General features: G+C 46.3%; 1 protein-coding gene across 1 annotated transcript; it reads right to left on the reverse strand.

Annotated features, from left to right (window-relative positions):
* Positions 1–5,595: 5,595 nt before the first annotated feature.
* Positions 5,596–25,007, reverse strand: Actg2 (actin gamma 2, smooth muscle). The gene is made up of 9 exons (XM_005071057.4): positions 24,853–25,007; positions 16,172–16,333; positions 15,516–15,644; positions 13,952–14,062; positions 13,633–13,717; positions 12,055–12,216; positions 11,078–11,269; positions 9,408–9,589; positions 5,596–5,814 (listed from the first exon to the last, which is right to left on the reverse strand). Exons 2-9 carry the CDS (start codon positions 16,295–16,297, stop codon positions 5,671–5,673), a joined length of 1,131 nt encoding a protein of 376 aa, XP_005071114.1. The 5' UTR covers positions 16,298–16,333; positions 24,853–25,007; the 3' UTR covers positions 5,596–5,670.
* Positions 25,008–26,753: the final 1,746 nt, after the last annotated feature.

Here is a 26,753-nt window from a genome sequence, read left to right on the forward strand (position 1 = left end):
GTTGTTTTAATTACATTGTGTGTGTGTATGTTTGTATGTATGTATGTTTGTATGTATGCGTGCATACACATGTATCTATAAATAGATCGATCGATCTATTTGTAGTGTGTGCGGAGTTCAGAGGACAATTTGCAGGAATGGGTCCCTGCTTTCACTCTGTGGATTCCTGGGATCGAATTTAGGCTGTCAGGCTTGGTGGCAAAGTGCCTTTGGAAGCCATGGCCTTGGGCATGCTAATCTTTGAAGTTTTATAAAGAAATCAAAATAAATGGAGGGTTTGGGATGTGCCTGCCTCACATGCACAAAGCCCTGGGCTGGATCATCAACCCCATAAAAATTGTAACTAAAAACCTTAAGTTGCAATTATTTAGATATTTTGAAACAAAGTCTCATGTTGTGTAATTTGGTCTGATCCTCCCGCCTCCCCTCCCAAGTGGTGGTATTACGTGTGTGTTCCACCATGCCAGCTATGTGTTATTTTATGTATGTGGTGAGGACGCACGTGTGGAAGTCAGGACAACTTCTAAGAGTCTGTCCTTTGCTTCCACCATGCGGGGTTCTGAAGACCAAATTCAGGTTGTCAATATTGGCAGTTAGTGCTTTTACCTGCTGAGCCATCTTACTGGCCCTAAGATAAATGGCTCCTTCCCCCATACTTTGGGAGTTTATTGCCTACAGGAAGAAACTGGACATGTTAGGTAGGAGGGGAACACAATCCAATAACTTACACAAGTAAAGCTTTTCATTCCGTGTAACTGCCAGCACGATGTTGGACCATTATTTTTACGTTGAAGAATCAGCTTATTACACCCCATTTCTTATTTTGACTTTTAAATAAGTAAAATGCTCACTCAAGGCACTGAAGAATCTCATCAGGTTAAAAGTGTTGGATCTGGTGTGGGCTTGGCTCTGTGGGAATGAAGCATGGCAAGGAGGAGAGAGGTCCAAAGGACTTGGAATGTGACGTGCAGTGGGAAGGGAGGCGGCATGGGGGAGATATTCTGGAACATAAAACCTTCAGTCCTGCGGCCAGAGAACTGTGACCTCAGGAACCACAGGGAGAGATCTGAACTGGGCCATCAGGAAGGCCTGACTGGCTTGTTGCCAGCTCCACCCCTTACATATATACAGGCTGACTAAATTCACATTTGTTTATTTAATCCTTTTTTTTAGTAGATTGAAGGCTGGGGGTGATGGTAGCTCAGCTGATAGAGCTCTTGCCTAGCATGCACAAAGCCCTGTGTTGGATCCCCAGCAAGAAATCCCAGTATGATGGCATGAACCTATAACCCTAGAACTTGAGAGGCAGGAAGATCAGAAGTTCAAAGTCTTTCTTGGCTACACAGTGCATTTGAGACCATCTTGGGATGCATGAGACTGTCTCAAAAAGGGGGAGAGGACTTGAAATATAGATTAAAGGAGTCGCTGCTAAGCCTGTCCACATGAGTGTCACAGTCCCGATGAAATGGAAAAAAATCCCACAACGACGACTCCCTGAAGGTGCCTCTGACCTCCACATGTATGCCTTTGGTACATGCATGTTCTCCCCCCTAAACAGATGAAAATGGACTAAAAACATTTAAAAAATTAAATATGTGGAAAAGTTTTAGGGTAATCTAGGTGGGATGCTGATTAAGATTGGAGTAGCCATCCCTGTGTAAAAATATCCTTTACATTTCTTTGCCTGAATAAATTCAGAGCTGGGAATATTTGCATACCTCCCCCCCACACCCCCAAAGTTTGAGAGGCTCTCTTTGTCCTCAGGGTCATTGTGAAGTTCAACAAGGAAGTTGTCTGCAGATATAGGTAAATACAGGCAGCTAAACTCCTAAAAAGTAGAGTGTCTAAGAGTTGTGTTTTACAAATTCATAGAAGTGTACCAAGGAAAGCCAGGTATAGTAGTTCACGTCTATGATATCAGTACCTGAGAGATTTAATCAGGAGGAGTGTTGCAATTCAAGCCCTCCAAGCCAGCCTGGGCTACAGTGTGAGACCTTGTCATAAAAAAATAGGGCTATTAAGATGAATCAGCACGGGTTTGGAGACATGGTTTAGCAGGTTAAGAGTATTTGTTGCTCTTGTAGAGGACCTGGGTTTGGTTCCCAGAAAATGTTAATTTATTTATCTATGTATTTATTTATGTATTTCTTTATTTATTTCTTTTTCAAGCTGTTTTTTTTTTAAAGAAGGAGTCTCACTTTGTAGCTCAGGCTGTTCGTGAACTCAGTGCTTCTCAATCTTCTTGTTGCTTCAATTACAGGCATGTCATCATGCCTATTTTTTTTAGTTTGGGTTAATGATGTGAAGTAATGAACAAAACCATTTTTACCTAGTTGTCTGCCAGGTATCCTGATGCCACCATTAGTAATGGTCTTTCTATCCTTTATTTATACTTACCATATACTATGCTATTCATAAACTTAATCATGTTGGACATAATAACAGTAATAATCACAGTTCCCTTGGAGGGAGAAACAGGAGAATCAGGAGCTCAGGATATTTTCAGCTACATAAGGAATTTGAGGCTAACCCTGGGCTACAGAAGACCTGGTATAATTTTTTCCAGTATCTCTTTAGTTCCAATTCTAAATTCCTGAGAGAAAGAAACTGTGGCCAGAGGCTAGGGTCCCATGGAATGACATGGGAACTGTATTAGTTACTTTTCTTGTTGTTGTAGCAGGATGCCAGACAGAGGCAAATTAGGAGAGGAAAGGTTTGTTTTGGCTCTTGGTTTCAGAAGGATTTCAGTCCACAATAGCGGTGGGAATGGCAGGAGCATGATATTGAACCAGGAGGCAGAGTCCACAGGCTGAGCTGAGGATAAAGCCAGGAGGGGGCATAACCTTTAAAGGCCCACCCCTAGGGACAGGTCCCATCTCCTAAAGGCTTCAAAATAGTGCCCTAGGTTGGGGACAGATTCAAAAACACCAGCCTGTGAGTAACATTTCAGATTCCAACCTCTACAGGGCACCCTCTCTATGCCCCAGAAAGGACAATTAAAGGGGTCATTAAAGTAACTCCTCCCCAGAGTTACTAGTTCCTATTGGCTGATAGGAATGGGGTCTTTTCATCCCAGTTCAGGCGCTGTCCAGAGGAAAGTTGTGGCATGTTGTATAATGGGATTCACTCCTACTCACCATGGAGAGTGAGGTACTTCCTCACTCTGCTGGAGTTAATGCATAGGGACTGATACCCCACCAGAACTCTAGTCAGGCAGCTTCCCTTCACTCGTCCCACATTTGCTAAGCATCTGCTATGTCAGGTTCCCTACTTAGCTCTCTGAGTGCAGCTCTGAAGGATGGATTAGTTTTCAATTATAATTGTTGCTATCATAAGTAAAGCTGGCTGACAACACATTAAAAACTATGCAATCATTAAAACGTGTGAAACAAATGTTCAAAAAGGTGCCTTTCTTCTGTGAATTGGGCATCTGTTTATTTAACATTTGTGGGGTGTGTGCATATTTGTGTGTTTATATACACTTTCATATGTGTGAGTGCATGTATAGAGGTCAGAGGACAACCTTGGGTGTGGGTTCTCACCTTCTACCTTGTTCTGGTCCACGAGCTTCTGAGTGTTCTAACATCTCCGCTCCCACCTAGCTGTAGGAGCACTGGGATCACAGATGGGTGCTACTACATGCAGCTTTGTGTGTACCTGGGGATCCCCGGTAAGGTCCTCAGACGCGCACAGCAAGTGCTTTACCCACCCAGCCATCTTTCTAGCCTCCTTTTGGAAATTTTCTTCTGATTTTCAAATCACAGTACCTTTCTTTATCAGCAGATAACTTGACATCAACTAAAGAATCTAGAACAAGGGACTGGAGGATTATCAAGATCACTTGTTTTGTAACTGTGAAGATTGGAGTTCAGGTCCCAGGACCTATGTAGCTTGCTAAATTTGTTGGCATTCCCACAAACATCTGTAACCATAGCTCCAAGGTGGATGAAGACACGAGGATTGCTAGGCTGTCTGGTCTCCAACCTAGAAAGCAAAAGCCCCGTGTTCAGGGAGAGATTCTGCCTCAAAGGAACAGGGGGAAAATGATAGAGGAGGACACTGGATGCCCTCTCTGGCCTCTGTGCATAAGCATACCCCCCACATACATAAGTTCACACAGATAAATAAATAATATTAGAAGTTTAAAGGACCTAAGATAGCATTTTTGTGTTGCTTTTAAAGTAGAGCAATAGTGGGGTAGGAGTAAAAGGGGAGATACAGGAAGTCAGATGGGTATGGAGGATCGGAGGGTGGGACTAGTCAGCCTGTCCACTGCCCTTCAGGTGGACAGGTGGAGATTCCAGAGCATTTTTCTAGAGTAAGTTGATCTTTATATGTCCTTGGATCCTGTGTGTGTGTTGCATATCTGTGTGTTGTGTGTGCAGTGTGTGCATTGTGTGTGTTGTGTGTGTCCTTGAGCTCTGCCCTCCCACAGTCAGTCTCTTGGAGAAGTGCCTGAGGAAGCACACAGAAAAGGTCAAACACCCTCACCAGTCCCAGGGACTGTGGGCGCTGACTTTCTACTTCTGGCTTGGCTTAGATTTTACAGCAATGTGTGGGGGTTAGACTCAAGCAACCCTCCAAAGGGCCTTTGCTGACTAAGGTTCTTCGGCCCCTTCTGAGCAGCCTACTGGGTCCTCCCCAGAGACTTCTGTAGGAAGTCACACACACATCCTGGTTCCAGGACCTGCATCTGGAAAATAGGTCCTAAGACTGCATTCCTCCAAGGAGTCTTGGAAACACACTCTCCTTCCCACCATTCCCAAAACTCAAGTGTGGGCTACTGTCCAGGAATTTGAGGTCTCTACACTTGGCCACTGGGCCCCACTGTCTCTAAGTGTGTATGTTGGCAATGGCTGAGGGTCCAGCTGTATTTTCAGGAGCACAGAGGCCAGGATTACTGATGAAGCAAAGGACATCAGGCAGCCATGAGGGCCTACTTCTGATCCTAACTAGCAGGATGGCCTATTCCCTAGTGTGCTAACTACAACAGGGAACAGTACAGAAATGGGAGCTCAGAAGAGTTAAGGTCTTGGTGAAGAGTCCCTAGAACAAAGAAAACTCAAGTGTTTTGGACACTAAAGCCAGTATTCTTTCTACAGTGCCATTTTATCTTCATTCCTTAAACATTAATAAGAACAAGAACATATCTGACAATGTGGCAGTAAGAGCACCTGAATTCAGTGCCTAGCACCTTTTTAGGCTGGCTCACAGTTGTCTGTAACTCCAGTTCCAGGGGATCCTATGGTCTTTTCAGGCACCTGCACTCACATGCACATATATCCACACAAATACATAATGTAAGATAGAATAATAAAAAGGAAGGCTGGAGAGATGGTTCTTACAGAGGACCCAGGTTCAATTCCTAGCACCTACATAGCAGCTCACAACCATCTGTAATTCCAGATCCTGAGGATGCATTGCCCTCTTCTGTCCTTCCTGGGTACTGCACATATGTGGTACACAGAAACAACAGGCAAAACACCCATAATATATCTAACAAAGAGGAGGAATAATGCCTAAAATCCCTTAGCATTGCCTGTGAGACACACATATAGGAACATCCTGGAAACAAAAGAGCCCCACACAGAGAAGCAAGGCTTGAAGGTTTTAATGTTTTGTGGTTGGTAAAGCAGTCTTGAAGGGACACTCAGAGATGCCCCTCTGACTTTAGAAGCATTTCCTGTGGACAATGGAGGGCCCAGCCTCATCATACTCTGGCTTGCTGATCCACATCTGCTGGAAGGTGGACAGAGAGGCCAGGATGGAGCCTCCAATCCAGACTGAGTACTTCCGCTCGGGAGGAGCAATGATCTGCAAAGAGAAAACGTGTCGAATTACGGCCTGCCCCCAAGAGAGTGGGTAAGAAGTGGGGTATAGTCACAGATACTAGGGGACTTCAAAGCCAGGTGCTCACATCATCCAGACCAATACAAAACCCCATCTCAAAAATAAAAATACAGAATTAAAAATGAGCAAGGAGTATCAAAAATTTTCTTAGCCCATGTCAGAAAACTGCAATCTCCATGGTCAGAAATGAACAGGCTAGGGACTGTAGAGGTAACTCAGTAGTTAAGAGCACTTGTTGCTCCTGCAGGGGACCTGAAGTCTGTTCCCAGCATCCATGTGGCAGCTCACATCCATATATAATCCCAGTTCCAGTGGGATCTGAAGCCTCTGGCCTCCACCTTGTACACATACACACATGCAGGCAAAATACACACACAAAATAAATAAATCTATAACTAAATCAATGAGCTAGAAATGGTAGATGATTAGATTGTTGGTCAAACATTCCCTACCCTGCCACCTTCCGTCTCCTCCATAGAAAGGGTAGGTGGGCTCTTCTATCCTACGATTTTGGGCTGATCCTTGTGTTGCCTTGTCAAGTGGATGCTGGCAACCATGGCACAAACAGGAATGGGAATGTACTTTCATAGTTGGCCACACTGTCTGTGCCTTTCCCATCTCCATGAGAAGAACTTCTCTATAGGAGCTGCTGGTCCTTCATACTCAGCCTTTAAAGTGGAGATGTAGGGCTTGACCTGAGCTGAGCAGACCCATCGAGCCACCCAGCTAAAGCTGACCTGGATTAGCTGACTTTCTGCTGTTATGTGCCTCTGAGATTCCGTAGGTGTTTGTTACTTAGCAAGAGCTGACCAATACCAAAATCAATAGGGAGATCCTTGCTTGGTTCTTGCCTGGAGTTTGAATTCATGGATACTTTGGGTCGAGCGGATTCATTTCTCAACTCCATGCTGGTGTGCTTAAACCCTGCTTTGAGCTTGGTTTGGCAACTGCCGCTTATATCTGGGAAACTCTCAATTTTATGCATGTGTTGCTAAGCCTTTCCACAGGTCAGCTTTGAACTACAACTCATTTCTAGTTTTTGAAGTGCCTAAAGTGTTTCATTGCTGTTTGTTTTTTGTTAATTGTTTTTTTTTTTTTTTTGAGATAGGGTCTCACATAGCCTTAGCTGGCCTCGAATTCTTTGTATAGCCAAGGATTTCTGATCCTGCAGCCTCTGCCTTTCTAGTGTTGATATTACAGGTGTACATCACCAATTCGCCAATGCACCCCTCAATCCTGTCTGTCTGTCTGTCTATCGTGGGAGAATGTGGTGTGTGGTGTAGGTGTGCACATGCCATGGCACTTCTCTTGAAGTCAGAGAACAACCTTTTGGAGTCAGTTATCTCCTCTCACCATGTAAGTCCTGGGGAGTAAACTCTGGCCTTCAGGCCTGGTGAGAGGCACATTTACCTGCAGAGCCACTTCTTAAAAGAGGGTCTAACTATGTAGCTCTGGCTATCCTGGAACTCACTGTGGAGACCAGGCTGGCTTTGAACTCACAGAGATATGCTTGCCTCTTCCTCTCAAGTGCTGGGACTAAAAGCATGTGCTGCTATGCCTGGATTTTTTTTAAGTTCTCAATTCTTTTTTTTCTAAGACAAAGTTTCTCTGTGTAGCCCTGGTCATCCCAAAACTCGATTTGTAAACCAAGCTGGCCTCAACCTCAGAGATACACCTGCTTCTGATTCCCAGGTGTTGTGATTAAAGGCATGCACCACCACTGCCTGACATGTCCCCAATTCTTTTTAAAAAATGTACTAACATTAAAGTTCTCAGATACCTTTAAGAGGTCAGTATGATTGTTTGGAGACCAGAAGCCAGATCTGTCACCAGATAAATGGGATTCCTTTCTATCAAGACCCCTGAGATCAGATACCATCATGGGGGACACTGCAGTCACAATGTTCAGTAGATCTGCCTAGCCAAGGTCTAGAGAGTGTCTCTGGGAATTTGAAGTGACAACCAACCTTGTGGCCACACATTCCCTCTCTACTAGAACTTTCCATCTCTTCAAGTCATGTGTTGTTGTTGTTGTATACATGTATGTTTGCATGCATGTGAATGCCAGAGGTTAACATCTGCTATCTTTTTTTTTTCTTGGTTTTTCGAGACAAGGTTCCTCTGTGGCTTTTGGAGGCTGTCCTGGAACTAGCTCTTGTAGACCAGGCTGGTCTCGAACTCACAGAGATCTGCCTGCCTCTGCCTCCCGACTGCTGGAATTAAAGGCATGTCCTACCACTGCCTGGCCAACATCTGGTATCTTCCTCAATCTCTTTTCACCTTATTTTCTGAGACACAAGGTCTCTGGATGAATCCTGAGTTTACTGATTCTGTTTGGCTGGGCAGCCTTTGAGCTCCAGAAATCTGCCTGTCTCAGCTTCCCTAGTGCTGGAATTACAGATGTACGACATCCACTTTTGTATGTGGGTGCTAAGAACTCAGGCTCATAGCAAGTACACTGCTGTCTAAGCCACTTACAAATCTCCCTGTAAGCCATTTTTTTTTTTGGTTTTTTTTTTTTACGAGACAGGATTTCTCTGTATTGTTTCGGAGGCTATCGGTCCAGCCCGGCCTCGAACTCACAGAGATCCGCCTGCCTCTGCCTCCCGAGTGCTGGGATTAAAGGCGTGCGCCATCACCGCCCGGCCCTGTAAGCCATTTTTAAAATTTTATTATGTTAGTCTTGTCATTTTCTTTTCTTAATTTTTTTGTATGAGCTGGACATGACAGATCTTTATATTTAAGGCCAGCCAGGTCTACATAGTGAATTCCAGATCATTCAGGGCTAAATAGTGAGTCTCTATCAAAAAGAAAAGAAAAGAAGGGAAGAAAGAGAGAGAAGGAGAGAGGAAGGAAGAAAGAGAGAAAACCGTATGTATGTATCTCTCTCTCTCTCTCTCTCTCTCTCTCTCTCTCTGAGTGTGTGTGTGTGTGTGTGTGTGTGTGTTAGCAGGTATCCATGGAGGTCAGAAGAGTATCAGCTCTTATAAGCTGTAAATTTTAAGTACTGGGAACCAAACTTAGGTCCTCTGGAAGAGCAGCAAGTATTCTTTCTTGTTTTGTTTTATGAGATAGAGTCTCACTGTGTATCCCTGTCTGGTTTAGAGCTCAGCATGTAGACCAGGCTATTCTGGAATTCACAGAGATTCACTTGCCTCTGCCTCACAATCCTGGGACCAAAGGTGTGTGCCATCATGCCTGACCCAGCAGCAAGTGCTCTTAATGGCAGAGTCACCTCTCTGACCCCAGTTAGTCTCTCTTTCTATTTCCCTCCTCCTAATTTCCCTTCAAATTCCCTCAATATTGTCATCACCTCAAATTCTTTCAATGTCTTCTTATATGATACCCATGTGGTTATGGACTGTGTCGTGCTAAGCATATCATTATCCCATCATCGCTCTAGGAGCATAATCTTCCATGATGCAATTGACTATAGACCAGGAGGACAATGATGACACCAGGAGACTACCAAACTCTAAGACCCAACAACATCTCCCATATAGGCAGGTATATGTATATAGACCAGCAAAAAGAAAGTAGGGCAAGACCCAACCCACCTTGATCTTCATGGTGCTGGGAGCCAGGGCTGTGATCTCCTTCTGCATCCTGTCAGCAATGCCGGGGTACATGGTGGTGCCCCCAGAGAGGACATTGTTAGCATACAAATCCTTGCGGATGTCAATGTCACACTTCATGATGGAATTGTATGTTGTCTCATGAATTCCAGCTGACTCCATGCCTGGGGGAGGTTACAGATTTTAGTCAATACTCATGCCTTCAGAAATGTAGATCATACCTGGCATAGTGGCTCATGCTTGTAATCCTGGGAGGCTGAGGTGAGGTAGGAGGGTGAATGAATTCCAGGCTAGCCTGCTTTATAGGGTAAGACACTGTTTCAAAACCAGACAAAAACACCAGGAGAAGCGTAGCTCTGGCTCTTTAAAGGGTCCTCCTCAACTTGGTTCAGAACCTTGATCAACTGTCAACTGGACCACAGGCTCAGATCCCCCTACCAGTAGTGGCCCCGCCCTTCTTCAGGGTCAGCTGATCTTTCTCCCTGTTGCCCAAGGCACATTTCTGAAGCAACATACATCTTTCCTTGGCTTTAAGGAGATGTAATCCATATACTACAAAGTTAACCCTCTTACAGTGTACAGTTCAGTAGTTGTTAGTATATCCACAGAGCTGGGCAACTGTCACCACAACATCATATTTTTTAAAGACAAGTTGACTTTGAGTTTACTATGCAGCTGAGGATGGCCCCAAGCACTGGGATTACATTGGTATACTACCACACCCAGATCTAGAGCATTTTCATGGCCCCAGAGAAACTCCAACTCCCCATTCTTCCCCTGAACATTCCTCAAGAAAGTGGATTCCTTTATTAGATATTTTTTTCTTTTTCTTTTTCTTTTTCAACACAGGGTTTCTCTGTGTAGCTTTGAAGCCCATTCTGGAACTTGCTCTGTAGATCAGGCTGGTCTTGAACTCTCAGAGATTCTACTGCCTCTGTCTGGAGTGCTTGGATTTAAAGGCATGTGCCACCAATGCCCAGCCCTTTATTAAGTATTAGCTCTTAGTCCTTGCCGTAGTACTATCTGGTAAGTAAATGTCACTATTTCCATTTTTAAAGTTTATTGTTATTCTTATTGTTTTATTTATGTGTCAGAAGAGAATGTCAGATTCTCTGGAACTACAGTTACAGGCTGTTAGGAGCTGCCATGAGTGTGCTGAGAATTGAACATGGGCTCTCTGGAAGGATCAGTTAGTGCCTATAAATGGAGAGCTGTCTCTCCATAATGTCCCATTATTTCCGTTCTGATAGATGAGAAAGCTGTAGATGGGAGGAGATGGTATGTCCAGTGTGACAGTGCTCAGAGGTAGGGAGATACAGGATCAGCACTCAGTCAAGTCTGAGCCCAGATTTACTCTCTGTGCCTCTGTCTAGATATGGGCCTCTAGGACATGGCTACAGACACTAGACAGATGGAAGGGACAGGAAGGATTCAGATTTAGGCCCACTTTTGGTCTAAACTACTCCAAGAGGAAGATTCTCTTCAACCTTTAATGTGGAACCAAATCAATGTACCCCTCTACTCTGCACCTTCTATCCTGTAACCCTCACCCTGCATTCTCTATCCTGTACTCCTCCAGCTTGTACAGTTCTACCCTGCACCCCTCTGCCCTGCCTCTGAGTGATGAGCAGGGTCCACAGGCAGCACCTCACCGATGAAGGAAGGCTGGAAGAGGGTCTCAGGGCAGCGGAAGCGCTCATTGCCGATGGTGATGACCTGCCCATCGGGCAACTCGTAGCTCTTCTCCAGGGAGGAAGATGAGGCTGCTGTGGCCATCTCATTCTCAAAATCCAAGGCCACATAGCACAGCTTCTCCTTGATGTCTCGCACAATTTCTCTCTCAGCTGGAGAGTGTAGAAATGGCAGAGTGGTTACTGGGCTCTGCAGCCTCGGGTGTATCATGTGCTTTCCAGGAAACTCTTAGTCTACTTTGAGTCCAGCCTTAGGAAGAGGACAGAACTGCCCCAAAGAGAGTCAAGGTTCTCCTCCATGCGGGGTTAAATGTTCTATCCCTCAAAAAAAAAAAAAAAAGCTGGATTCTCAAACAGGAACCCAAGGGATATTCTTCTTGTTCTGTCACTCTGTTATGACAATGCTCCTGTGGTCTTACAGGGCACATTATGGGGTAGATTTGGACTTATCACTCATGACTTGGCAGAATCTAAAAAAACATTTCTACCAAAAAACCCCTATTACCCAGGTGGGCTTCACGAGCCCCTTTGCTCTCAGATTATTTTTTAAATCATTTATTCTTATAGAAGCCACAGACACCTCCAAGGAGAAGAACTTATCACCAGTTCTCCAGTATAGCTAACCTCACTGAAACCACCGGGCCTGAGGTGATGTGAGCATAGGCTGTGGGTTCCAGGGGAGGGGATGCTGAGAAGGCTCTCAGGATGCTTTGGCAGGGCGTGGCAGATGGAAGTTAGCTCTAAGCCTTGTCCTTCTCCCCAGAGCATCTCCATGGGGAACCTTCATCCTCCAAAGAGGCTGTCTTAACACCGCAGGGTTTCCCAGACCACCCCAAGACAATCTGAGGTCCACAGAATTTCCATCATTCCTGAGAACTTCTGGTGTTAGATGAGACTGGACTTTGAGCTCAAATCTAAATGAGGGAAGGGGTGGTTACCTGTGGTCACAAAGGAATAGCCTCTTTCTGTGAGGATCTTCATGAGGTAGTCCGTGAGGTCCCGACCAGCCAGGTCAAGACGCATGATAGCGTGGGGCAGTGCATAGCCCTCATAGATGGGGACATTGTGGGTCACACCATCCCCTGAATCCAGAACGATGCCTGTGGACAGGGAAGACAAACCTCATTTTCATGTTTTGTGTATCTGTTTCTGGAGTCTGCTATTGAATGATCTTCCATTACCATATTTTCCTTTGGTAGTTAAGAAAATTCACCCACCATGAGAATTCTCAGTCACTGTGTGTGTGTTTCCTTCTCCTAAATGAGAAGATTGAGCAAGTACTATGTCTAAATTTCTTGGATTCCTTGAAATACATACATAATAGTGGACACTTGTCAATTTACCCTGAGTCTGGACTGCACTTTTTGTTATTTGTTACTTTTAGACTTCACATTCTCTATGAGGGTGTCTGTTCCCCCGGAGTTGGAGCTGCCTAAAGTGGATGCTGGGAATTGAACTCAGGTCCCCTGCAAAAGCAGTATGTGCCCCTAACTGCTGAGTCATCTCTCCAGCCAGGTGTGCCTATTGTTTGATACAGGCTTGTGAAAACCCCTGGAAGAATGAATGCTCAGGTAAGCAGTGAACATATGAAAGGATACATTTTAAAAAGCATTTATGATAGTGCCCAAGTCCCTGTTGAGGATCACAGATTCTCTACGTCCTGGGCTTCCTTCTGTATCAAGGCCACATACTTATGTGAAATGTCATTGTAGTGAAGGTGTGGAGATAAGCCCCCGGAATGACCATGGTAAGGAAACAGCCCTTGTTTACACATCAATTCACGTATCAACTGTAGCTTATGAAAAGTCTTTCCAACTATACCAGCAGGCTCACACACGGCATGCTCCAGGGGCACGCTCATTTGTTATTTCCCTGAACACTGGCTGTTCCTTTTGTCCCTGCCTCCATTTCACACCCATGCTTGTCTCAAAAGTGTCCTCCAAGGCCCTATCTGTGGATGGGCTGGCCCTGGGACTCTGTGGCCGGGAGGGAAGAGAACAGAAGAGTAAAGTGCCCTGTCCTTGGGAACAGAAACTAAGCAATTTCCAACAAAGGTTACTACTGTTTAGCCCACGGTATAAAAAGTTCCTGTAGTGGGAAAGGGAGGTCAGAAGTTCAGCCGAGGAGAGAAACTCAATCAGGAACTGCAGCTGACTGCCTCAACTTCCCCGTTTCTGTTGGATGCTCATAAGTCCCCAGTTTGATGATGTCACCTACCTGCTGGTATTTGTTCTTTTACTTGGAGGGGACAACCTGCCCTGCCCAGGACTCTTTCTTGGGAACTCCAGCTGACTGCCCTCCTCAGCTGGCTTCTACTGGATGTTTCGAGTAACCAATCTGACGATGTTATGCTCTCTATCCATCTGTCCCTTACTATTTGTTCTTTTTCTTTGGCTTGCTATAAACTTACTACAGACTCTGTCATTCAGAACCGAAAGTATGGGCACCACAGATCATTTTCAGGACCGTGAACAAAACCTAGAGCCAGAAGAGCACTGGGTTTCAGTGGCACTGACCTGTGGTGCGGCCAGATGCATAGAGGGAGAGCACAGCTTGGATGGCCACATACATGGCAGGGACGTTGAAGGTTTCGAACATGATCTGGAAGGACAGCAAGGAGGAAAGGACCGTCATACAAACACCATAGCATCTGGCCTACAGAATGCTCTCTAATTTTCCCAAGGGCAAGAACTATACCAACTCCATGGTCCTTCTTTATTCCATTTCCACTTCCCCTGGGACCTGCCTTGGTGGCCCACACATACAACACATCTACAGACGTTTTGCTGCATTGGTACATGACAGCCAAACTGCTTCCCTGTGCAGTGCTCTTACCTGGGTCATCTTCTCCCTGTTGGCCTTGGGGTTTAGTGGGGCCTCTGTGAGCAGGGTTGGATGTTCTTCCGGTGCTACCCGAAGCTCATTGTAGAAGGAGTGGTGCCAGATCTAGGTGAGACAAAAGCCAGAGAAACCCAGCAGATTATGCAGGAGTCTGAAAAGAAATCTGACTGGCCTGTGCTTACTGGAGGAGGGCAGCCGAGAGCTACACAGTACAGGATGAATCTGGGGAATCTCAGCGCTGTTACACAGAGAAACCCCATCTTGAAAAACAAGAACAAAAACAAAAAGATTCTGCATCCCTAAATAACTGAACAGTTATTTCAGAACAACCCATCCAATTCCTATTCAGCTTTTCTTTTAAGATGCATAACATATACCTAGGGCTTTCTTTAAAGAATTCATATACTGTTCCTACTGTGAGGAAATATTTTGTTACTTATGTTCTCAAATTAAGTATTAAGAGATATGTGTGAATAATGAGTGTCATTTCCAAAGTTCCAATCCATATGTTGGGGTCACAGCAAATCAGTGTCTAATTTCATTGCCAAAGCACTCTAGTGGAAAAGATTGTTTGATTGAGATGGGGTCTCAGTCTATGACCCAGGCTGGCCTTCAATTCACAGCAAAGTGACAGTCCTCCTGCCTCAGCCTCCCAAGCTCTGGGATTATAGGCATGAACCACTGTATCTCACAAGAAAGTTGTTTGTTTTTAATCTCGAGCTCACAAATGAAGAAACTAAGGCTGGGTGTGTGGTTTGTGCACATATTCCTTTGCTGTTCACTCCAGCATCTGGTCTGCTCCTCTCTGTAATGAGAAGGCTTTCCCACATCTGAAGGCTACCTCACAGCCCCCACTGGCACCTGCTCAGGGAGCTCTCGGTTACATTTTAGAAGACAGTCATAGCTGAAGCAGGAGCTCAGAGACAATGGTTGGCAGAATCGATAAGAAGAAGACTAGAAAGGTCCTGCTGACGTTTCTATTTGTGATGTCATCATTGTCACTCTTCCTGCATTTTCTTATATAAAACAACAAAAACTTCCAGAAACTCCAGAATATTACTTATTTTTTTCTATTGGAGAATCAGAATACTATATCAGCATTGCCCTTACCTGAACTCACAGCAGAACAGAGAAGTAGGACAGAGAGCTAGAGTTGCAGATAGTTTTGAGTTGCTCTTAACGGCTGAGCCATCTCTCAGCTCCATTTGAGATGCTCAGTATTTTAAAAAGGGCCCACACTTGGCCGGATGGAGTCATGCAGGAGAGGCGAAGGTTGGACATTAGGTATGACTGGATCATCAAAGGGTGCTATGAAGGGTTAAGAATATAGAGAATTGTGTGGACGCAAAGGACAAGGGATACTGTGGGGAAGCCATTGTCATCATCCAGGGAGAGATGTTGGGGCTCAGGTTGGAAATTATGTAGGGAATGGAAAGGGAAGGAGGAAGGCTATGGGAAGCATTCCCAAGGAAGATTAACAGGGCATAGAGAGCTGTAGGATAGGAGAGTCAAGATGAGATATCACCATTGAAATAACCACATTGGGGACGTCAGATACCTTTTCCATGTCATCCCAGTTGGTGATGATGCCGTGTTCAATAGGGTATTTGAGGGTTAGGATCCCACGTTTGCTCTGAGCCTCGTCCCCCACATAGCTGTCTTTCTGGCCCATTCCCACCATTACACCCTGTGACATAAAAGGAGAAAAAGTGAATTGGCTTAGGGGTCCACCCACAGAAATTCAGCCATTGTAATGTCTTTGGGAAGGAAAGAGACGAGGAGAGGAAAGCAGGAAATTAAGGTATGTTGAGACAGGAAGAGGAGGTGGGGGATTTCCCATGGACGGATCCCTCTTCTCTCACTGAAGACTGTGGTTTTATGAAGAACAAAGCCCATAGATATATGCATCCCCTTACCTTGCTTTATACTCTCTGCAGGGAGGGGGGGAGAGGGAGTGACAGGGGGGAGAAAGAGGAAGAGAAAGAGTGGAGAGAGAGAGAGAGAGAAAGAGAAAGACACAGAGAGAGGGGGGGGAAGAAGGGAGGGAGGGAAGAAGGGAGGGAGGGAGGGAGGGAGGGAGGGAGGGAAGAAGGGAGGGAGGGAAGAAGGGAGGGAGGGAAGAAGGGAGGGAGGGAGGGAGATCAATATAGTTCGTTCAGGTCCTATATGGCTCACTCCTAGAGGCTCACGGTTTAGGATCCAGAGGGAACACACCTGATGGCGAGGGCGGCCCACAATGGAGGGGAAGACAGCCCTAGGAGCATCATCTCCTGCAAAGCCTGCCTTGCACAGGCCAGAGCCATTGTCACACACAAGGGCGGTGGTCTCTTCTTCACACATGGTGGGTGTGGCTGAGTGAGCTGGGGGCTGGAGCACCTTTGAATTGGAAGAGAACAGTTAGCCACTTGTCAGGTAATACAGGAGATATTCTTCATGGCTCTGCGGTCCCATTCTAGGAAAGACAGACAAAGGTTTGGCTTCCTTGTTTCTGGAAGCTGTGTCTCATACGTCCCTTCAGCTGCTAAGTGCTGAATTATGTTACCAGAAACTCATATATGGAATGTACATCAATATCCTCACATCTCAAAATGTGACTGGATTTAAAGACAGGTCTTTACAGAGGGTAATTGAGTTTAGAATGAGGCTATAAATCCAATATGACTTATCTCCAATATAGCTGCTCTCATAGGGTAGTATCTGTGTAAGAAAAGAAAATCAGAATATGGATATATGGATATGTGAAGACATGGCCAGAAGGTAGCCATCCAAAAGCCAGGGGAGGGTCTTGAGGAGAAGCCAACCCTGATGGACCTCTTGACCCTCAGACTCCTAGTGTCCAGGATTGTTAGAAAACAAAACAAATTTTTGTCCTTAAAGATCCTTGTCTGTGGTATTGTGTTATGGCAATCATCCAAGAAAATACATTTTATTTTTATTTAATTTTAGTTTTTAAGACAGGGTCTCACTATGTTCACCATGTGTGTCCGTGGAGGCCAGAAGAGGGCATCAGATTCCCTAGACTGGAGTTCAGAATGATTGTGAGCTGTAATGTAGGTGCTGAGAACTGAACTCAGGTCCTCTGCCAAAGCAGCAAGTCCTCTTAACCAATGAGCCATCTCTCCATTCCTGGGATCTCACTATATAGCCTTGACCAGCCTGGAACTATGGAGACCAGGGTGGTCTCATACTCAGAAATTGGCCTGCCTGCCTCCTGAGTGCTGGGATTAAAGCTGTGCACCACAGCGCCCATTTTATTGCACTTGATTTTAAAGATGAAATGGCCCCAAAACTTTCATTCAGTGCAGAGAATTGTGAGAGAACTTAAAGTTGTTAAACAAATTGAGAAGTTTTACAATATGCCCGAGGCAGGATTAGTATTTACAAGAATTCTTACAAACTGATTGGTAGACAGTCCAAAAGAAAAAGACTATGAGAAGACAGTTGACAAAGGAGGGAAGCAACGCCTTCCCAAGGAAAAACCCCCAGCCTCTCTGACAAGTTAAATAAGACCACCTTCCACCTGGCGCACAAAGTGTTTGGTATGTTTGTGTGTGTGTGTGTGTGTGTGTGTGTGTGTGTGTGTGTGTGTGTGTGTGTGTGTGTGTGCAGATCTGTGGATGTGGATGTGTGTGTAGCTCAGGAGACAACACACCCAACCTCCCCCTCTCCCTCCTTCCTTCTCTCTCTCTCTTATTTGTTTTTCAGTTTCATGCAAAAGAGAGGCATGGAGTGAGGGAAAGAGAAGCCGCCTGGGAAGGAAGGGCTCTAAGGTGTCATTGGGCATGTGTGACCACACCTGGCCCATTGTGGATAGGAGGAGAGAAGTGCTACAGACAGCTGGCCCATTGTGGATAGGAGGAGAGAAGTGCTACAGACAGCTGGCCCATTGTGGATAGGAGGAGAGAAGTGCTACAGACAGCTGGGACTGATCCCAAACAGCCTTATGCTTAAGCCAGTCAGTGAAGACCATGAGCCAGGCAAGGAGAAGATGTTTTGGGATTTTGATCAGGAGGTCAAGAAGGCTAGACAGGGTTAGGGCAGGAGTTTATTGACACAAGGGCTGGAAGGATGGCTCAGAGGTTAAGAACCCTGGCTGCTCTAACAGGGGACCTGGGTTTGATTCCCAGCGCCTACACAGTGGCTCACAAACAACTGTAACTCCAGGTCCAGGGGACCTGATGCCCCCTTCTGGCCTCCTGAGAACCAGTTACAAATGTGGTACACAGATATGCAGGCAGAACACCCCCCAAACACAAAATAAAACTATTAGAGAATACATTACTGTATGTGTTGCACCCTGGTGGGGGTGGGGTGGGGGGAAGGCACATGCTTCTCGGGCTGGGGTGGAGCTCAGGAAACTGGAGTCGGTCTTCCTTTCCACCCTTACCCAGGTTCTGAGCCAGCAGCTTTGGGCAGCAAATGATTTACCCAGTGAACCATTCTGTGAGCTTAGCTTTGTTTGAAGCAATCAGAATTGAGGGGCTGGAGAGATGGCTCAGCTGCTAAGACGTCATAACCTCTCCTTGTATGGCATTTTCCTTTTACCTGCTTTTCAGGAGCGCACAAAGAGGCCTCTGTTTCTTCTCCCTGGGCAACCTCTAAACTCTTTCTACATGCAGACCAGGTTTATCTTAACACATAACTCAATGTCTGGTACATAGGAGGTGCTCAATAAATGTTGACATAGCATAGCGAGCCCCTCCCTGATCTGTCTGCTCTGTTCCTGGGATCCTCAAGCAGTTGGCTTTTTTCTCCCCAAGCCAGTCATCAGCTGCATTGTCATGGTGATATCCTCCTGAGGGGAAAGGGCCTGAAGAGCCAGGAGGAGGCCAGCAGGAAGGAAGTCACATTTCTGTGGCTGTCTCCTCTCAGGTCTCCTCAGCACTGTCTCTTGGCATAATTTATTCATACTTCAAGCGCTTGTGTCTTTTTTTCCTTTTTAATTTTCAGTTTTTTTTCAGTCAGAGATCTTTGTCTATTGCATGTAGCCTCCTTTAACTCACAGCGATCCTCCTCTCTTAGTTTTCCAAATGCTGAGGTTATAGGTGTTTTGCCTCAAGCCTAGTTTCTCTTTGGTGCCTCTCCCAAGCGCCTCCTTCTTTTGTCAGGATCTCATGTACCCCAGGCTGGCCTTGAACTCCCAGTGTAGTGAAGGATGACCTTGAACTTCCGATCCTCCTGTCAGCCAGCCCTGGATTAAAGGTACTCAGTACCTATACTGACACAATCAATGCTGGGGATCGAACCCCAGGGCTTTGTGCATGCTAGGGCAAGCACTGCTGACTGAGCTACATCCCCAGCTGACTCCCATTTGGCTTCCCCATGACTTCTATCCCCTCTCTGGCCTCACTGTGCCCCACCCCTCCGCAACTCAGCCCCCAAAGAATCACAGGCTTGCACTTTTGTTTCCCAGGTTGTATGGCCACCAAGGCATCCTCTGAGCAGCTTACATTATCAGCAGTGGCCTTCCCCACCCCAGTATTTCAGGGACTTTTTTAGGATCATCACTTTCTGTTTAGAAATTTTTTCCAACTTGTTTATCTTTATGTGTGTGTGTGTTTTGCCTGCATGTGTGTATGTGTACCATATGTGGGCAGTGCCAGCTAAGGTCAGGGGAAGGCATCAGAAGCCCTGGGACTGGAGTTCCAGGTTGTGAGCTACGATGTGGGTGCTGGGAACTGAACCTGGATCCTCTGCAAGAGCATCAAGTGTCTTCAGCCACTGAGCCACCTCTCGAACCCCAGAACCGTTTTTCTGTGGCAGAGCCAGAAACTGAGGCAGGGAACTGAAGACAGGTGAGAGAGTTAGAGGCCCCGAAGGGCTGAGGGCCATCTCCTGCCATGTCTCTCAGGGGACAGTCTTGACCCTTCTAGTTATTTGTGAGTGATCTAGAGTCAATGTAGCTATGGCTTGCTGAGGTCACAACTGCCTTGTTGTGGCCATTTTGGCATGTATCCCATCTGGACTTCACTGAGAGAATCTCACACAGTTAGAAACACAGCTTTTGAGTTTTATCCTCTCTGCAAGGCAGCCCTGGACCAGACAGAATTAGTGCAAATAATTGGCCCCTTCACCTCAGGGCCTCAGCTCAGCATGAACCTGTCTTTGATACTCACTACGAAGGGGCAGGTTTGGCCCTGTGTCTCGCCTCCCCTTCAGTGCCCCTTATTCTCCCTGCGGCCGTCTCCACACAGCCCTTCCCCATGCCCTCCCTGGCCTCCAGTTTCTTCCACTACAAAATAGAAATGAAGCATCTATCACATAAGAAAAAGATTAGGGGCTGAAGTGAAGTAAACAGCACTTGCTGTTCTTACAGAGGACCTGAGTTCAGCTCCCAGTACCCACGCAGTGGCTCACAATCATCTATAACTCCAGTTCCAGGGGATCTGATGCCTTCTTCTGACCTTTGAGGACACCAGACATACACACGGTGTACATACACACATACAGGTAAAACACTCATATGTATAAAGTAAAATAAACCTAAAAAATACTTTGAGAAAAAAGATGGGTTAAACAAACACAAGTATATGAAAGGGTTGCAGACTGTAACCCAGGATAGGCAAACTCTGGCCCACTTTCTAATAAATTGAATGTTAATGTTTTTTACACTTTTTAAATGATTGAAGATAGGCTTGGTAGATGGCTCAGTAGGCAAAGCACTTGCCAGGGGAGTGTGAGGACCTGAGTTCAGATCCCTGCTCCACAGAAAATCCAGGGGTCACTGCTAGCTCCTCGGTAATCCCGGTTCTGGGCAGATGGAGAAACGAGGGCCATCAGAGCAGAGCTGACTGGCCAGTTGTCCAAGCTAGCTGAGTCAGTGAGCTCCAGGTTCAGTGAAAGATCCAGCCTCAAAAATGGGGAATGATATAGGAGAGCACCCAATATCAACGGACAGCCACCACAGACACACATGTGGGTCAGGGTGTGCACGTGTGTGTGTGCAGAGCATGCACACACATACATACAAACACCTGCATACACATGCATCACACACACACCTGCACATACATGCATCACACACACACACACACACAAATAAAATAAAAAGTTAAAAATAAGAAGAAATGTGGTGATGCTCCCTTTTAATTCCAGCAGAGGCAAGTGGAGCTCCATGAGTTTGAGGCCAGTCTGGTCTACAGAGCAAATTCCAGGACAGCCAGGACTGCTACACAGGTAAGCCCTATCTCAAAAAATCAGAAAAGAAGACAAAAAGCAAATTTTCTTTTTTTGTTTTTTGAGACAGGGTTTCTCTGTGGCTTTGGAGCCTGTCCTGGAACTAGCTCTTGTAGACCAGGCTAATCTTGAACTCACAGAGATCCGCCTGCCTCTGCCTCTCGAGTGCTGGGATTAAAGGCGTGCGCCACCAATGCCCGGCTGCATATTTTCTTTTTAAAATGGTATAAGACTAATAGTTCATGATCTGTGAAAATTATGTAAGACTGAGTTTTAGAATATATAAGTCTTTCTTTCTTTCTTGAGACAGGCTGGCTCTGAGATCACTGTGTAGCTGAGGACAGTCTTGAATTCCTGTTCCTCCTGCCTCCACCTCTGAGTGCTGAAGTCACAGGCTGCGAAATGCTAACTGGCCTCTGCAAATTGTTTCATTGGGACCCAGGCAAATCCACTCACCTCCACATTGTCTGTGGTTGCTTTTGCTATAGCTGCAGAGTTGAAGGTGGCTATGATAAACCTTCCATTCTGAAAGCCTAAAATGTGCTCTCTAACCATCTTCAGAAACTTTTGCCCACTCCTCTCATAAAGGTTTACAAATACCAAAATTCCTTTTTCCCAGTGTAGTCTGTTTTCTCGGCCAGCACTTACTCCTGGCACGCAGCTTATCCCTCTGAAAAAATATCATGACCCATTTCACAATAAATGGCTACTGAAAACTGATTGTGCCAGTTCCCCAAGACATTTCCATCCTAGCAGAGAGTTTCATGCCCAAAAATGAGTGCTCTGGGTGGCAAGTATTTAGTTTGGAGTGAGCGCTTCAGGTGACACATAAGTATCTGCCAATTTGCCTAGTGTTACCTGTCCCTTGACTGGCATAGAAACATATTTCTGTAGCTATGGTTGGGTTGTCGAGTGTACCCCAAAAGCCTGTGTGCAAAAGCTTGGTTTCTAGGGTGGCACCTTTAGGGTTTTAGTGGAAGGTTGTTGAGCCGTGGGGGGCAGGTATGTCCTTGAAGGAGGTTGTAGAATGTGAATTTCCCTCATTCTATCTCCCTTGCTTGTGAAGAGAGCAGTTTTGCTCTGGCCTGCATTCCCATCATGACTTGTAGCCCCAAAGCAATGAGGTCAGTTTGATCATAGGCCAGAACCTCCAAACTGGCAGTTAAAATAAAATCATTTTTGTTTATAACTTCTCTATCTCCGGCGATTCATATATCAGTCGAAAGGCTATCAGAGGGGAATCACATCTTGGAAAGTATTCTCATAGTGGGAGGCCAGTGGCACTCTGAGTTCAGGGTGTCTTACTAGGTTTATAGTCAGTCATGCAATTAAACACAGTGGTGTACACTTTTGGTACTAGTCAGTACTCAGGATGCAGAGACAGGTGGATCTCTGGTCTACATAGAAAGTTCTAACCAGCAAGTGCTACATAGTAAGACCCTGTCTCAAAAGAAAAAATAAGACATCTGATTGAAAATATTCCTTATTGATTGAATGACCTATTGATTGGTTGCTTCCTGGTATTTTGTGGCAGGGTCTCAGGTAGCCCAGGTTGATCTTGAAATCACTATGTAGCGGGGATGACCCTTACCTGTTGGTTCTCCTTCCTCACTCCCCAGAACTGGGATTACAGGCATGCAATCATATGCAAGGTTGTTACTCACTTTTTCTGACCCTCAAGAATCTGCCCACATCACCTACTCTTCTGGTCTTCACCCAGCCTACCATTCAGCATCCCAGTTCAGCTCTTGGTCAGACCCTTCCCCTGAGCTCCAGGCTTGCCCAGCCAGCTGTGTGAGGTGTATGCAGCCCAAGGTATCTCAACCCAGTAGTTTCAGGATGACTGTCAACATCCACTTCTAGCTGGAGCTATCTATACTCAGAGAGGCAAGCCACCTACACCAGAACCCAGAGCCAGCACCTGGCACTCACTGGTTTCTCTTAACCAATCACAGCTCCTTGTGATTCTACCTCCACACCACCACGCATGGTAGTGGCACTGCTGCCATGACCCGGTCCTCTTACCCTCTAGTGCAGCCCTTCCACAGGATAAACCTCTTGCTGTTATCCTTGAGGCTTAACTCCTTCCATGCTACTCCACTGCTCAAACCAAAGGACTGACCTACCCACCCCTCTGGAGTTAATGGGCTTGCTTCTAATCTAAATGGAGTGGAGCCGAGTCTCTCAATGTCCCAAAGAAGACCAAGCTGCTGCTGCTTCTTCTTCTTCTTCTTCTTCTTCTTCTTCTTCTTCTTCTTCTTCTTCTTCTTCTTCTTCTTCTTCTTCTTCTTCTTCTTCTTCTTCTTCTTCTTCTTCTTCTCCTTCTCCTTCTCCTCCTCCTCCTCCTCCTCCTCCTCCTCCTCCTCCTCCTCCTCCTCCTCCTCCTCCTCCTTCCCCTTCCCCTTCCCCTTCTCCTTCTCCTTCTCCTCCTTCTCCTTCTTCCTGGGACTGTCCTCTGGATCCCAGCTCAGATAGTCTTCCCCCAGGAAGCCATCCCTTCTTACAGCTTACCCAGGAGCTTCTCCTGGGTGTCCCCCTTTCCTACAATTACACAGCCCATTGTTATTCTATCTCTAATCTCATTTCATTCTGACACAGTGTTTCTAAAGCCTGGGCTGCCCTTGTACTGTATGGATAAAGACCACCTTAGACTTCTGATCTGCTCGCCGCCACCTCTTACCACACTCTCCATGGAGATTCTCAAGCTTGAGAATGCAAGATAGAACCTAGCCACACTGGGGTGGGTGCTATACCATACACACTTCTTCCTCACTCCGGGAGATGTTCTGGGTACCCATGTTATAGGTAAGGTAATGGAGGTCACTCAGTAACGCTGGGTACAGCAACCTGACCCCAGCCTGCTCCACTTGGTTACAGCTCATAAAAGTGGTAGAAGCTCTACAAGTGTGTGTGTGTGTGTGTGTGTGTGTGTGAGTGTGTGTGTGTGTGTGTGTTGCAGAGATGATGGCCTTGGCATGTTACTTCACAGATGTTTTGTTTTATTTGAGACAGTCTCATACTGAGGTCTAGGTTGGCTTGGAACTCACTATGTACCCCAGGCTGGCCTTGAGCTTTGGCTCCCAAGTACACAGAATACAAGCATGAGCCACCATGAGCAGCAAGTGTGCATCCTCTAGAAAAGTTACTTAATTGTCCTGGGCCTCAGTGACTTCACCAGAGGAGAGCAAGTAAGCCACCTTCTAGCTCCACACAACATGAAACCACAAGACACTTCCTCATAGCTCCGTTCCCTCATCACACAGTGACCTTATAGTCTTCCGATACTGTGGAAATTCTCCATCTACCTCAGCCAAGCTCAAATCAGAGGACAGAGACCAGCCAAGGCCAACTGAAGGAGGTCCCTTCCTATTCTTATACAGGTAGCACATGCATCCTGGGGCCACCGTTGGCTATGACCCAAATACCCAAGAGGAAGCTGCTTTCTGCAGTGACACAATGACCCATAGCAAGGAGAGCAGGACAGGTATAGACTACAGGAGAGACACCCTGGGGGTTCCCAAACTGTCCTGTCCCCAGGATGCTCCATGACCAGAAATGTCTTTTCCCAGCAGGCAGCAATGTGTTCCAGGCACCACTGCCACCAAGGGCCTTGATGTGTGACCTGGGCACAGAAACCAAGCAACTCTGGAGTTGCACAGACATACAGAGGCCTGGCAGGCCCAGAAAGGAAGAGGCTGCAGAAGTCAGGCAGTACTCACCGAGGGTGTGAGAAGTCCTTCTCTGAGGGACTGAGGGCCGTGGAGTCTTTGGCAGAAACACCAGAGCAATATAAAACCCCTGAGGCGGATCTTCTTTAAACAGAGTCCCTAAAAAGGCCAGCTGACGGTGTGGTAACAGTATTACCATATAAGGTGTTTTTTTTTCAATAAACCAGCCTTGGGGGGCGTGGATGGAGGGTGGGTAGAGTGAATTATCATTTGAAAAATGTATGCAAAAGGATTCGAATGGTAACAGTCTCTGGGCTGTGGATTTGTTCCTTTTAGGCCATACTTGCATAAACAAAAATCACACCAGGCCTTATAAGCTGCCCAGAGTGAGGCCTGATAGGGCTGTGCTCCTGGAGAGAGAACCATACCAAGAATGGCAGTGGCCTTCTGTGTTCCCGCCTCCTTTCTCAGGCCCTCTGCCCGTTGCCCCAGGGTCTGCCTGGGACATTCATGCTGTATCCACAGAATGAGTTCCATTGTGCTCTGTGGGTGCAAACCCGGGACAGCAGAAGGCTGAGGGGAAATTCCATCTGCACTTGGCAAAAATTCCCATGTGCCCCGCTGTTTTGCTGCCCTGGACTCTCCAGTCACCTTAAATGTCCACTAGAACTCCACAGTCTCCAGATCTCCTTCCTGGAGTTGCTCCACCAGTCCCCCAGTGCTGGGGAACGCAGAATGAGGGGCCTCAAGACTGAGCACACCTAGCAAGACCCACAGGCAGGCACAACTTTCCAGAGTCCTGGGCTTGTGGATTTTCTTACACAATGCCTTCTCTCCCTGGGCAGCTGTTCCACACCCCACAGTGTCCACCACCAGCTCTGTGGCAGTTAGTTCCCACTTCACCACACTTAACACACAATCCACAAACTATTCACTTGTGGCCTGGAGAGCTGCACCCAGGTGACGTCATGCTCAGCTATCTAAAAGCTGTCTCCCCTGTCCCCAAAATGGTCATACCCCCTGATTCCGTCCCTCAGAGTCTTTCCTCTCACTTTGTCCTTCAGGAAAGCCAGTCAGTCTAGAAGCTTCTTTCTTTCTCCATCTCCAGGTACCTGGACATAACTCCATGAATTGGAGATCAGCCTAGGCATAACAATTTTAAGGTGGGAAGCAGTCATAAAGGTGGAGACATTTTACAAAAAAGTGTCAGAGGGGTACATTGGAAGGATTATAGATAGGGGAGGAAAGGGGGAAATGATGTCATTGTATTTAATTAAAGAAATATGAACACACACAAATGTCAAAGCAAGACAAGGCCTCACTATGTAGCCTCAGGTGGCCCTTCTGAGTACTGGGATTATGGGGAGGCATGTGTGTCATCACAGCCTACTTCAAACTCAGGGGTTTATAACAAGTTTTCAGTAATGGATAGAACAAGGGAGAAGAGAGAAGCAAGAAAGGATACAGAGTGCTTAAACAACAGAATTAAATCTTACTTAGGTGGTCCGATGTCAGATGTCAAATCGCCACTATGCCCTACTGCCCCCTCAGCTGTAAATAATAGGCTCTAGATGACCCTGAATAGAACTCTTCCCCCCTCTCAGGTTACCCCACCCCCACCTCCCAGAGCTCCCTACAGTCCCAAGTGCCGTTTCCTGCTGTCCCCCAGACTGCGGAGAAAGACCCAAAGAGGTTCTTGGATTTGTGAGGACAGAGTGTGAACAGGGGGATTTCTCCTGTTTCTGTGGGAAGGGGCGTAAGGGGAGATCTAGAGTGGTCATTCTACTTGGTTCTTGTCTGGGTGCCTGCTGAGGCCCAGCTGCACTGATGTGCCCTGTGCTCACCTGAGTGGGGAGGAGAAGAGAGTATGGGCGACAGGTGGGCTACCAGCTTTGTCAAACAGGCACAGGACAGGTGGTTGGGCTTGAGACTTCTTGCCAGTCCCCACTCCA

Source organism: Mesocricetus auratus, unplaced genomic scaffold (genome assembly GCF_017639785.1).
Source record: "Mesocricetus auratus isolate SY011 unplaced genomic scaffold, BCM_Maur_2.0 Super-Scaffold_100676, whole genome shotgun sequence".
Taxonomy (NCBI): Eukaryota; Metazoa; Chordata; class Mammalia; order Rodentia; family Cricetidae; genus Mesocricetus; species Mesocricetus auratus.